Below are 13,779 nucleotides of genomic sequence, written 5' to 3'. Positions count from 1 at the left end.
TTTTTCCAGCATCAAATAATGACTCGCGCAAGCTGCAATTTGGGGATCCAGGCTCTTGCCCTACGCCCTACCGATTTTCCAACCGTCTTTTGCCATGCAGGACTGCAAGACACGAACAGCTCGGAAAGAAGACTCTGTCATTGGGAGGATGCGAACCTGCTCTTCGAACTAACAAACGAGGTGTGATGCGTACAATTCACCATGCGGGCCTCACGTCGCACAGACTGCTCTGAAACGACAAATAAAGTAGTGAAGACGACTCTAGAAGTGTCCCGTCGTACGCAGCATGTGGCATCTCATAGCAAGATCGACACGCCGTTCGATCGGAGTAACGTCTTTCAATTCAAGCTGCAGCGTTGTGTCTCGAGATTCTGAACCTGATAGGGTAATGGTGAGGTAGGCCAGCCTGGCCGGATTCAATCCCCGCACTCAACCGCGCTTGATGTGTTCCTCAAGTGATCCAGGCTCAACCGCCTCGGAAAACAAGGCTGGGCTAGCTGTACATCTCCATCGAGGATCTGTGTCTGCATTATTACCGTGCATAGCACATGATTATTATTGACTCCCTGCCACGGACAATAGGTCAAGCACGGTGAAGATCACGTCCGCATGCGACTAAAGAGTTTCCAGTAACAGCCTCCTAGCCCCTCAGCTCGAACACATGGCCATCAGGTTTCCGCTAATATTCGCAACCCAACTTCTCCTCTTTACACATTCCTCCCAACGAGATGCATTTCCGCTGCCTCCATTGCTGAGCTACACGTCAAATGCCCACTAGCCCACCCATCAGCGCCCGCGGGTCTTCCAAGACCTCCGTCGCTTGCCAAGCGTGCAAGAGCCGTAAATCGAAATGCTCCGGAGGTCCCGGAACCTGTAATGCTTGTCGAAGGCTCCAGACGAAATGTGTCGTTGACCCTAGTTCCGACATGAGACGTCGCGACGCTAAATACAATTCAAAGGCTTACAAGGCCCTGTTTGATGCCTTCGTGGAAAGCACGCGGAGTGGTGATGTTCAACTCTCTACAGCGATCTCTCTGGCTATGCAAGCTATAGATCCCACTGGACAACTAGCGACGATAGGACAATCATACGCACAAGCACCTACATCAGATGTCTGCTTACCGCAAAGCACGAAATCTGCGGTCGAGTTCGTGTTCAAATTCGGCACGCCACATGTCAAGGGGCCTCACACCATTACTACGTCTAGTGAGCGTTCAGCAGATGGCGACGTACTACGTTCACCATCCTCGACTAATTGCTCTCCAGCTACCGCAGCAGACAGTGATCTTCAAGTCTCACCAATAAGAGGTGCACACGACCCTGGGGATCACTGCCGTTCTAGGCTTATAAATATTGGTACTCATATCGATGCCCCAATGAGCTTCATCGATATTACTATGCTATGGGCGAGCCTGGCCAAGGCCGGTCTAGCTACCCGGATTGACGACGACATCTTGCCAAGCTTCGCGTACGACATCTGTAACATCAAGACGGACGACCCTTTGTCGAACGCAATCACATCCTTTCGCGACGGCGCTCGGCACATGATCAGAGCAGGTGCAAACCCGAAGAACCTGATCGGAGATTCTACTCCTTGTCTTGATGCGTTCATTGGCCATAACAGCAACAAGGACATTAACGCTTGGTCCTGGGCCTGTCAGATTGCCAAGGCTTCTTCCGAACGGTCTGTTACGTTTCAATTGGCACTTGTGTACATCGCAGGAATTCAAATGAGGGTGGGTTTCATACGACCTGAGGCCGCGGTGACTTGGCTGACAGCGTCCCAGTTCTTTATCGCCCCTTCTGCGGAAACTTACGACGATTTACCTCCGATGCTCAGACCTCTGTCCAAGCAATATACTGTTCCGCATATTGCAGCAATCGATATTTGCCACCTTCCCGTGTTCAAAGACTTTCTCTTATCCGGACGAGATCACTACAAAAACGTCTTGCTGTCGAAGCAGAGCTGCAACTGGCCATACAGCGACGCTGCCTGTCTCGTCTACGAAGAAACAGAACGAAAGTCTGTCAAAATGTCTCAGGCTTTTATCGAGCATGTCCGACGACTCGGCAATTTCTCCGTCGACCCCGACATTTTGAAAACAGCACCTCAGATGGCTTGCCACGTCAGACATACTTTTCGTCATCAAACTATCGGGCGAGGCCTCCATGAAAACCCAGACACCCAGACGCCCAGACAGACTCTACATATCTCAATCTCGGTGCGCAATAATACAGCCTTACAGCTGCGGGCAAAACCAACGATCGCTTCGAACGAGTGTCGAAGCACAACTGGTGTAATTGCAACAACCGAAACAGCCGCCGCTCAATGCTAAGTCGTGGTATAAGAAAGGCATTGAAAGTTTGCACTGTTATGGCGCCACTTCACCAAGATGCTTTCTCTCTTTTACAATGCATATCAATGTTTTGCAGCAGGGGCACTGGCTGCTGACGATACTGCCATCTCACATGGTAAGAACCGCGCTTGAGCAATTCGTTAAGGGGGCATAGTCCACCCCAGATGTGTAGCAAGAAGCTTGGCTTGAACGCTTAGAATGTTCCTTGCGCAGTAGGTACTGGATCACCAAGCCTACAACCGAACGTGCTGTATGAATCGCTAGGCGAAGACCAAGACCTTATAGACAGAGAAGCGAACAATAGCGAGAGGACGCAGAGGTGGGGGCCATATGCATGCGGCTGAAGTGGCATCGATCGTTTTCTATCGCTGAATCTGACGCTAACCGATCGATGGGCTATCAAGCGCCACTGCTAGTACTACAAGCTTTGAGTATACTGAAGCGCTAGCAGAGGTTTGGCAAATGACCGAGACGACGATTGATGTCAGGAACACTAACTCCTAGCAAAATAGAAGCGTACGGGGATTCATGCATATCAGCTTATGCCACTTTTGCAAGAGCGCGCCAATAGGGCCAGCTTGCTATGGCGTGTCGCGGAATTGTTCGAGAGCCAACTTCTTCAGGCTGGACAATCTTGCAGTGGTTTACAATGCTCTCTGGCTACCTGTATGCGAGCACTAGGTCATCGGAGAATCGAGACGTCGATCTTACCGATGCAGCCTTAGTCTCAACGGTGGACCTCAGACGGCGGCAGCTAGACGGACAGAGGCTTAACGTTCGGCCAACTTCAAGCCCGGAAAATTTATCCGGCCTGTGGCCTCGCATACACGTTGAGCCAGTACGGCCGTGCTTACCATTTCAACCAGCCGTCTGCTGATTGTGATCGCCTGAAGAACTAAGAGGTGTTTGAATCACTCGTATTCAGTCCGATACGAGACTTGGCGATCATAGTCAAGAACACACTTCGGTCGGTCTCTCTCCCTGGCATCGAAGACATACAGACCCAGTACTGCCACATACTATTCCTCGGGGAAGGAAGCGAGTTGCGCTAGCCATTGAAAGTGGAGCACCCAATATCGATGTCTACACGCTCTTGCCCGTCAAGCTTCAGCACAATCGACACACCTTTTACTATGTATCACCGGATCGAAGTTGTGCTCATACAAACTATCTCAAACCGCGTCTTCAATGGCCACTGCACAGTCGTCCCAGGGCGCACACTGTCACAATGTTTGCCGAAGCCCGATACAGTAAATTGACGACCGGATCACCAGCTTCCTCGATGTGGTGTTCGAGCGCAGCCACGCCAAGATCCAGGAAGTCTTATCCGGGCTCCCTCGGATAAGGCTGTTTATTGGCTGTGTCCCTGATCAGCTGGGCTATCATGGACCAATGACATAAAATGCAAGGGCTTGATGTCAGGGAAAGGGCTCGGGGCCCGCCAGAGCCTGTACCAGGGGTTCAAGATGCGAACGCAGAAGTTGCGGGCTGAACGAGAGGTGATGAGCGCACGGTGTCCGGAAACTCCATGTTACTAGTACATCGGCTAGAGAGTTCGCTTTTTGATAACTCTCAGTATTGCTGGCTGAGACTTCTGGCTGGAGTCTTGCCGCGCTCGGGGGCAGGGCGGCCCCCGGCCATACTGTGCAGGACTCGCTTTTCCAATGGACTTGTGCTTGTACGTCCGCGATGTGCTGTCTCGAAACCTCAGAAGTAGACTAATAGTACAGGATTTTCCAGAGTTGCCACAGACATATAGCGGAGCATCGCATCATTAGTATTGCACATCACTTGTGACAGGAGAGCGGTCCTTCATCCTACCTTAGTCCAGAGACATCGTTGCACGGTCTCGCCACTCTCGGATTCTAGATCTCGCCTGCAGTCATGTCATTCCTCCTGTACGAAGGTCGCTATAACGGTATCGAGGAGATGCCAGTCGTGCCCCTCGAGGGATATGCATGATTCAACGCCACAGATATGGACAGTCCGTCAGATCACGAACAACAAGAGCTGCCTAATACCGCAACACAAAAGCGATCGAGGTCCGTTGCAAGCTCATCTGGAACTCAGTCCGGAAGGCGAGGTCTTCGCACTGGAAATGCATGCGATCAATGCAAAAGACGAAAGACGAAGGTAATGGTTCACTCTGCCCCTATGGTCTCGTGTCTAACGAGGATAGTGTTCTGGTCGTTCCCCATGCGATGCACGCCAGAAGGCTGCCTACTCCTGCCGTTTCGACGACGGACGCATATCGAAGGCACACCGAGTAAAGGCACCTACGGATGACAACCAGGTCCAACACCTTCTGAATGCAGTGCTCAATTCCATCAAGTACAACGAGACGCCAGTCTTCGACGGCCTTCTCTACTCACTCCGAAATGATGCCACCTCTACAGAGGTAGCTGATCACCTTCGACACAACCTTGATGCCCTCCAAAGCCGCGGAATAATACCAAACGAAAGCATAGACCAGAGTTACTTGTTAAACTTGGCTAGCAAAGTAACAATCGATAATGTCGACAGCTCATTGCGACCGGGGCTAAGCACGGAGGATAGAGAATACTCATTCATCTTCGAGGACCCGAAACACGGGAAGGAGCCTATCAGCCAGCGCGGAGAATCAAGGCCTTCTCCTCAGGCACCACCGTACTCGCAACAGACTCTTTTACGCACCCCGAACTTCAATTTTGAAGGAGCTGGCGAGTCTCAGACTAGTACTGGCGCGAATGTTGATGGATACCCCTCTACCACAACGTATCGGGCATGTGATCCGGCACCGCCCCATGCATTGGCATATACTTCTAATGCCTACATGCATAACCAACGTGCTCCAGGGGCGGGCCGACAAAGTGCACTCCAAGACCTCAATCTTGACTACTTTCCGATATCCTCGAATGGGCAACCATACAGTTTATCAGGTCTGCAAACAAGTCAATACACACACTCTCATATCCAGGAGAATGCCTATGCCTTCCATACTATAGATCAGGATTCCAGCATGACGTCTTGGCCCTGGTCGCACACAGTGCCTGCAACGGTAAGTCGCGAAAGCACTGAGGTCCATGCGGACGGAACCTTGGACCACATGCAGTCTTTGATCCTAGCGGGGCAGCAGCGCCAGCAGATGCAGACACACGTCTCGACGCAGGTATTCCTGCCGCAGTACCATCATCATAATGTTCAGCTACTACATCAACAGTACCCCAATCCGGGACCAGCATCTCGAAGACCAACGCAGCAACCAAACACGATTCGACAAGGCTCGTCCACTTCATTGGCCAACAATAGCGTACCACAAGAAGGGCTTGAATCCGCCGAATGAGGGCTAAATTCTTCTTGTGGACCTCCAAAGGCCTAAGCAGTATTTATTGAAGAGCATAAGTAAGCATGGTACTTGTGTTACCAATAGTTGAATCTCATGCTAGCCCGCGGCGTCCTCTTTGCTTGCCCTCTGGTTTCTTCCAGTCCTCTATGCTCGGTCCCTTTACCAGCACGACATAACGCCGACATTCACGTGCAACGCAAACATTCTGCCTCTGCCCGAGATATCAAGGCGGTTCCTCTAACCGTAACTTTGGGCAGGTCTGCCGGCCACGTCAATGTTCCGCACGGAGCCTGCGCACCAAGGTCAGGGTTCATGCGCATAAAATGCCATACTTCGGTGGGTTACAACCAGTCAGTGCGACGAGCTCTGAGGTCGACGCAGTGGTTGTGCTTTACTTTGGTTGGTTGTCGAAGCATGCGTGACGGTAGGTGCAGAGAGCGAACACAAAAGAGTGGTAGACATGCTGTGCGTGTGTAATGAATGACAAGGGAAATCTGCTAGGTATGCAGATAAACTCGGCCCTCATTCTCTGACGGCTTCCAGAGCCTGTTCCCTATTCGAAATTGTCGCCTCTTTAGCATACGAGCTGATGTATAGAGGAGTCTCCTTGACTTTGTTGGTTGCTGCTGGTACTGGTTCTCCGAACGTCTCGTACACAGGCACAACTCCAGTCCAGACGGAGCTGGTAACGTCTTCTCTGTCCAGATCTTTGGCTTCATCGTGTGGCTCGCCATGGCGTATCTTCCCACTTCCAGTCTCGACCTGCACCCGCAGAATCATGGTCGAGGTCATCTCAACGTTATCTGGAGGGACTCTCGAGTTTCGCCAACGATCTGGGACAACCTTGTTGGTGATCTGCTCCATTGCCCAAACTTTCTCCTTCACTTCCTCTACAGGCCGTGCATAGCCTTGCAGCACGGCTGATCGGTAATTGTAACTATGAGAATTGGGCGTTAAGGACAACACAAGGCCGTCAACTTTAGGGGCAGAAATGCAAACTGGAAGGCCCTTTTCAGAGTCTCGAGCGAGGCGCATCAGCCTAGAACTGACGTAGCCATGGAGGTAACAGTCGAAAGGCTCGTCAATGCTGGAACTGGGGTACTCGTACGAAGCCATAACACCGATCATCGGCAATATGGCTGGAAATTGGTCGTCTGGACTGGGCGCAAAGGAAACATGGACGACAGGCGAGTTGTTGATGACCAAGTGGATCGGTCCAAGTTGATATGTACCTGGCTGTGGTCAGTTGTTGTCAGCTAGCCAGAGAAAAGTACAGGTCTACCCCGATCATTGTATCGCTTGACAGTGTTCTGCTGCTTCTTAGGATATTCGAATGCGCGCACCATCTTGACGAACTGCCTACTGGGCTATGGTTTGAAGTGGTGTTATGGCCTATGGCTGCGTGACGTCTTATATGCTTTCTACGTGACTCATTGGTAATTGAGTCCAGTTGATTGACCACACATCCGTGCCCAGGGGTTCGAGGGTACTATGTAACATAAAGCGAGGCATGGCCCATGAAATGCCTGATGCGGAAGGCGCAAGCGAGTCGCCGCAGAGATCACCGCCGCGCATCTCACCTGGCTGAGGGATTATTGCTTTTCAATTTGTCGTCGACTCATCCCTCGTTCCTGACCAGTCGTAGTATGTCACATGGTCGACCGATAGGCAGGACTTTGCGAACACTGCTTGACGGCCAGTCACGCCCTGCAACCAGGAACCTCCACTCATCAGGACGATGCGCCCGAGCCACGCAACGACACACGTTCTGCCATTCAGGCCATCGGTCTCGGTCTCGGCTATACTCTGTCCGAGACCCATCCTCATCTTCTCAAGCCTGGAGAGCTTACTCCAGGAATCACAGCCCAGGAATATGCCAACCGAGGCACGCGACTAGCTCAAAAACTCCCCAATGGAGCCGTGGCTGTCGATGCAGCTGCCGACGTCATGCAGCGAACAGGGTCCTGCTTCTACGAGTTCTACCAAGACCCAGATTTCCTCTACTTGACCGGCTTTAACGAGCCTGAGGCGCTCGCCGTGATCGGGCAACATGCAAGCGGGCAAGATCACACATTCCACCTTTACGTGAGAGAGAAAGACCCAAAAGCTGAAGTCTGGGATGGCGCTAGATCAGGGACGCAAGCTGCAGCAGATGTCTTCAATGCGGATGAGACAGGCGATATCAGCACCATCAAGACCATCCTTCCGCGAGTGCTCAATGATGCCACACTGGTCTTCACCGAAATCACACAACCAAGCCCGGCTGCCTCAGAATTATGGCGCTTTCTGTATAGCACTCCGAGGCGCAAGACCGATTTTGCAGAACTGATCGATTCGAGGAAGATAAAGCAGCTCCGACATACCATGAATGAGTTGAGAGCATATAAGAGTCCAGCCGAGATCTACGTGATGCGCGAAGCTGGCCGCGCCTCAGGAAAGGCGCATACTGAAGCGCTGCGGACGCACTTCACAGGCGAACGAGAGCTGGACGCATATTTGGCGTTACAGATTGATCAGTAATGGGTGCGATCAGATCGCCTACGAGCCGGTTATAGCAGGCGGCAGAAACGGATTGGGTATCCATTACGTCCGCAATGATGATGTTCTCCATGACGACGAGATGGTTCTCATTGATGCAGCAGGCAAGAAAGGAGGATACATCTCCGACATAACACGCACATGGCCGGTCAAAGGCAAGTTCTCCGCGGCTCAGCGAGACCTCTACCAAGCTGTCCTCAATGTGTAGAGAACGCTGGTGTCGATGTGCTGTGGTAATGCTAACATGTCACTTGACAAGCTACACTCCATCGCTGAGAAATTCCTCAAAGATCAGCCCAAACATATTGGGGGTTTGATATGGGGCAATGGCAATGCAGATTTGCTCACTTTGGTGGGATGCAATTCCTGATTTCTCCATCACGTCTTCCCGCTTACAGTCCTAGGCCCTCATTCAACGATGCGTTGTGCTTCAAATCTGTCTCACGATGTGGACAAATCTGCCTTACCAGAGGCAAGTTGAGCAGAGACCAACTAGACCGAACTATTCTGCTTGAAGACCTTACCAGAACCTGCCAAAGACAATCTGCAGGAATCTCCGACCAGTGCCGGTCCGGCCTTTTGGATGATGTGAGCCATCAGAGTTCGAAACCCTGAGGATCGTCCAGTCATGGTCTGCAGATTCAAGGTCGATCCAATTGGCCGTGTCTCAAAGACAGGAGGTCAATCCGGGAGATCACAGCATCTTTCCCGGCTACAGTAGTGGTTCAGTGGCCATCTTATGGACCAAGATGGGCAGTTTTGCCTGGTCGACGGTGAGCCGCATTTTGCAGTGAAGACACAATGTATTGAAAGAGGCCCATCCGCTCCGACCTCGTTCATCTTCTTTCTGCTCATCCAAAAATGATCCTCGCCTTCAGTTGAGTGAAGCACGGCAAAGGGCGAACAATTGAAGATTTAGCTCTGTAGGGGAAGGTGGCCCCCTCTAATCCTATGCGGAGCTTGCGACAATTCCAGAGTGGCCAAGCTAAGAAGTTTTGTATGCACAATGAGACTGAGTCGGCGTGAACAACGAATCAACCTTGGCTTGTACCACCAATGCTATGCCGCACTGCCATGACAGGATGGATGGTCGTGCTCGAGGCTTCATTGGTCTATCGCAAGCAGCGGCAGTGTAGTAGTGGCACTGAGGGGCTGCTAGACCAAAGCCTCGCAAGGTACTTAAGGTGGGCATACGGCCCAGTTCTCTCCCGTCGTCTTTTCCCTCCTTTCATACCTCTGCCACCTCTCTGATCTACAGTACTCCGCGTCTGCGTCTTAGCCTTTACCGACATCACACAAAGTTACGTCTCAGCGACAGTATTCGACCAAACATGACTGACGACAACGTCATCACGATCATCGACCTCGACGACGATTTTGACGGCGAGGCGCTAGATATGTGCCTCGAAAGCACAAAGCAAGACATCGCTAACCTTCAAGAGTCCTATCGGAAGTGCAACAACAAGGTGAAGCAGGAGGTCGGCAGACTGCGCGAGTCTCGTGATAAATATCGGCGCGAGTACCTCCAAGAGCTCGCTCAGCGCCAAAAAGACAAAGATTCCTGGCTGCAAAAGTCCGCAGGCCAGAGCAGTGTTATCAAAGACCTGAAACTAGAAAAGGCTGTACTCAGTGCGAGCAACAAGCAGCTACGCCTGGAGCTGAAAGCGATCAAGCAGCGTTTGGACCGCATGGGCCACCTTATCTGTGACATATGCATGGAACAGGAGAAGTGTACAGTCACCAAGTGTGGTCACGGCTTCTGCTCGGACTGCCTCGATGAGGTTATTCATTACGCTGCGGTAACCTGTCCGACTTGTCAGAAAGAACTAGACCAGGAAAGAGATCTTTGGCCCATATATTTGACTGAGGAATGGATAGGGCTATATTTACGTCGTGCTGATTGGATTTGTCTTATACTCTACGCGTCCAGATCACTGTGGACGTCTTACTTTCCGAATCACCTCGCTCAAGATTGAAGTCCTGTTCAACGGCTCCAGCCCGGGAAACCTCGAGAGGCTTAACGGCTCGTGACCAAGCCTATCCTCCCCAAACATCGTCCGTATGATCGAAAACGCTTTCAGAACGAGAACTGGAACCATTCCGCGAAAGCCTCACGCAGGGAGTGCGTCTGCTAGAGCAAAGCTTAGAGAGATTTAAGGAAACATGCAATCATTGCGGTCAGGGCTATCTTGGAATAGAGACACCGCTCTTGGTTGTGGTTAAGCAGTCAGTCATTAACTCTACTCGAGCATAGTCGAAGTTCCTCTGCCTTCCTTCACAGTCTGTGTCGGGTCTTGTCGCACAATCAGAAAGAGAACATTTTACAAATAAGACCTCTGGCTGTCAAAATACCCTGCGCCTTTGAAATCAGATTGAAATTGCTTGCTCAGTTCCATCGCCTGCTCGAGATACGAGACCCTGAGGACGGTACCATCAAATGCAGCCATTGCCAGTGCTGTGGAAGTGACGTTGGTAATCTACTGCATTTAGCTTGAGACTCTACTTTCGTGGAAGGAAACATACCTCTCGCCCGTTGAGCTTCTTCCGTGCTAGACGGTCTAGATCATCGACGCTGCATCTCGCTCCTCCATGCTTGGTGACAGCCTTGGTCAGATGACCCGTCCACACTTTCTTTCGGGCTGACTCGTTCAGCTCGTTATACCTCAAAGGCATATGAATTCGGCTCGCGAATGCCTCATCGATCGTCTGTACTCGATTGGTGGTAAGAAACATGATGCCATCGTAGTATTCGAGCTTGCGCAGGAAGATGCAAACGAGCGCATTCCGGTGGATGTCACTGGTCGACCGCCTCTCCACGAAGACATCCGCTTCATCTAAGAGCAAGGTGGCCTTCCAATGGCTCGATAGTTCGAATATTTCGGACAGGTTCTGCTCGAGGTCATTCGGATTGGTGCCCAGGTCGCCGGCGGAGATCTACAATGTCAGCTACGGTCCGATCTGTAAAGGGTGGATACTACCGTGTAGAAGGGTCGGTGGAGGTGCTCGGATATCGTCTCGGCCGTCAAAGTCTTTCCAACACCAGGAGGTCCACTGGAGAAGGTGATCAATATCATCGTCACGCAGAGGCTGACCGACTTGACCAACTTACTGTAAGAGCGTGATCAGGCCTTGTCCTTTGCCAGCAACAAAGTCTTCAAAGACCAGATCCGAATTTCGTCCTAGGTGAGCCTCGCAGAGCGCCTGGACGGCCTTTTTGTTGCCGGCAGGTATCGCAAGGCGATCGAAAGAAGACTCGTCCCACACGATGTTCCTGATGTAGGTAACCGCGAATTGAACTGAGCTTGTTAGCCACTGCCATGAGCTTATATGTAGGGTCAAATCGACGTACGCCACATTTTCAGGTCCAGGCTGAATCCATACACCGTTGGGTTGCAGATTAACAGATCTTGCTCCTGTAGTGTCTCAGGGTCTTTACCGACCGCTTGCAAGGGGGCCTCTTCTTCTCCTGATACATTGATGCCACCGAGGAAGGACGATAGACTGAATACATCAGAAGCTTCAGAATCTGGTGATGGCTCGACATTCGCCCTTTTGTAGTTGGGGTTGCGTTTGCGGAAGAAAGATGGATCCACCATGATTCGGCTCTTCTTGACAGATGTGGTGATGATATGTCCGTCTTTGTTGACATAAAAGGCTTTGCCTTCATATGTACGGTGATGCACACCAAGCAAGGAAACAAACGCTCGGCCACGCTTGATCAGCTGCGTCTTCAGTTCAGCCGATCGCCGATGGTAAGCCAGAGGATAAGTTGGGAGCAGATTGATCTGCTTGGCTCCTCGAAACTCCTCGATTGCCAGTACTGCAGTGGCCTCGCCGAAGGTCTCTCCGTCGAAATCCAGATAGCGACCTTCCACGTGGAAATACTTGGTGCCATTAGTGCGCTTCTTTTCCTCGCCGAAGTTGCATCTGACACATCGAGCAACGCCGGTACCAGCGCAAGTGGTGAATATCTCTGAATTTGGTTTGAAAATCGTCCAGAGTAAATCGTAGGCGATCTCATTGTTGTTAAGCAACGACTGAAGACGGGTTTGGAGCGGTTTATACTCTGCTTGAAGATAGTCGAGCAATACGTCCAAATGTTTCAAGACAATGTCCCCTTTAGGGTGTGTGTCCGGCTTTAATGTGCGATACGCCGTGATCTCGGAGAGGAAGTTAAATAAGAAGCTTTGTTCGATCTGTGGGATGTTAGGAGAGGAGTAAGCAGGTCTATTCAAGCATTACGTACAGATGGTCTGTCCTCGTTGAGAGAGACAGTTCGTACGTTCCTCAAGACCAGCCGAAGCACATCCCGAAGTACTGTTGATTTGATGTCGACGTATTTGGTCGCCTTCTCCGTCGATTTATCTAAATTTCGGTCTTCAGCAACTGATCACGTATATAAGCGACATCATGCTTACCAACTCGAACTCGCACTCGCACCACGAATAAATATTCATCGTAGTCATTCACTTCCTCTACTGCCGGTGCTTCGACAATCTTGTATTCATAGTCCTTTCTGTTCCATCTAGAGAGCCGTATCAATGAGTCAAGATTTCCAAGCAATACAGGTTTTGAAGCACTTACACTTCTTTCACTGACAGATAGGTCAATTTCGAGGCTCGTTTCTTTGTTGGAACAGATTGTGGAGCTGTTGGGGACTCAGCAGGAGCAGTCGTCACTGACGAGCTCGACCCAGGAGAAACATTGGAGCCGACAGCTGTTTTCCACAGCTCCAGAAATTGCTGCATATGCTCCAGTGTAACGATATGCTGCGTTAAAGGTTGCAGGGGATCGCCAGCAGCATCGCTATGCGCTGCAGCAGGTGCTTTTTGATGCACTATGGGAGTCCTACTCGACGCAGGGGAGCCAGCAATGGATATTGCGTGGCTGGACAACTGTGTGGTAGGACTGCTTGGAGGGGCGCCCAAGCAACCAGTGCTGGCAGTTCCGGCCTGAACAGCGTTGGTCTGTTTGGTGGCATTGGATGATGAGGGCATTCTTGTAACTTAGAGGTTCAAACTTAGAGGTTGGATCTGCAGTAGAGCCAATGGGTTGTTTTAGAAATAGGTTGATAGCACTGAGTTCGAAAGAGCATCCGGAAAGTTTTATACCTGTTCGCACAGTGATCCAAACGCTCCAGATACCGTTGCACGTACCCTTTTTGAGCCTGGTAAACTGAACATTTAGATTGTGGGTATCGTGGAATATGTGAAGTATGCAATGCACCTCGCCTGCAGTAGCGACGAGCTTCTCAAGCTTCTTGATGGGGCCATTTTCTCTATTCTTGATCTGTGGTGCCTTGTCAACTCTGTTCTGATGTTAGATTGCGGTGTCTTGCAGGATTTGTTAAGCACATGACTCGAGAAATGATACACTAGTGGACCGGGGAGAACGGCCATATAAATGCCACATGCATGGTAGATAGAGCTGTCTTGCAGTAGCAACGGACCTATTGCATATTTGGATGTAGGTACATATCGATTGTTACTCGAAGGTACCGGATCGACACATTGTGACAGAGAAGATGAACACGAGCTTGAGGTTCGGACAAGGTGTGGC

General features: G+C 51.0%; 5 protein-coding genes across 5 annotated transcripts; 3 read left to right on the top strand and 2 right to left on the bottom strand.

The window, feature by feature from the left end:
* Positions 1–926: 926 nt before the first annotated feature.
* PMZ80_011000 (uncharacterized protein) lies at positions 927–2,336 on the top strand (the record flags this gene model as incomplete). Its single annotated transcript, XM_064879388.1, has 1 exon — positions 927–2,336. One exon carries the CDS (start codon positions 927–929, stop codon positions 2,334–2,336), a length of 1,410 nt encoding a protein of 469 aa, XP_064724827.1.
* A 3,868-nt stretch (positions 2,337–6,204) lies between these two features.
* On the bottom strand, positions 6,205–7,028 carry PMZ80_010999 (uncharacterized protein; the record flags this gene model as incomplete). The annotated part of the gene is made up of 2 exons (XM_064879387.1): positions 6,205–6,914; positions 6,965–7,028. 2 exons carry the CDS (start codon positions 7,026–7,028, stop codon positions 6,205–6,207), a joined length of 774 nt encoding a protein of 257 aa, XP_064724826.1.
* A 48-nt stretch (positions 7,029–7,076) lies between these two features.
* Positions 7,077–8,428, top strand: ICP55_2 (aminopeptidase; the record flags this gene model as incomplete). The annotated part of the gene is made up of 3 exons (XM_064879386.1): positions 7,077–7,084; positions 7,383–8,198; positions 8,248–8,428. 3 exons carry the CDS (start codon positions 7,077–7,079, stop codon positions 8,426–8,428), a joined length of 1,005 nt encoding a protein of 334 aa, XP_064724825.1.
* A 1,123-nt stretch (positions 8,429–9,551) lies between these two features.
* PMZ80_010997 (uncharacterized protein) lies at positions 9,552–10,196 on the top strand (the record flags this gene model as incomplete). The annotated part of the gene is made up of 1 exon (XM_064879385.1): positions 9,552–10,196. The coding sequence occupies one exon, from the start codon at positions 9,552–9,554 to the stop codon at positions 10,194–10,196; it is 645 nt and encodes a 214-aa protein (XP_064724824.1).
* A 345-nt stretch (positions 10,197–10,541) lies between these two features.
* On the bottom strand, positions 10,542–13,217 carry PMZ80_010996 (uncharacterized protein; the record flags this gene model as incomplete). Its single annotated transcript, XM_064879384.1, has 8 exons — positions 10,542–10,697; positions 10,744–11,154; positions 11,199–11,271; positions 11,330–11,516; positions 11,570–12,416; positions 12,467–12,585; positions 12,639–12,745; positions 12,805–13,217. 8 exons carry the CDS (start codon positions 13,215–13,217, stop codon positions 10,542–10,544), a joined length of 2,313 nt encoding a protein of 770 aa, XP_064724823.1.
* Positions 13,218–13,779: the final 562 nt, after the last annotated feature.

This window comes from Knufia obscura, assembly GCF_036327395.1.
Source record: "Knufia obscura strain CCFEE 5817 isolate CBS 148926 chromosome Unknown scaffold_23, whole genome shotgun sequence".
In the NCBI taxonomy this organism is placed as follows: domain Eukaryota; kingdom Fungi; phylum Ascomycota; class Eurotiomycetes; order Chaetothyriales; family Trichomeriaceae; genus Knufia; species Knufia obscura.
The sequence above is the reverse complement of the archived record's forward strand: the minus strand, read 5'-3'. Positions and strand labels throughout refer to the sequence as shown.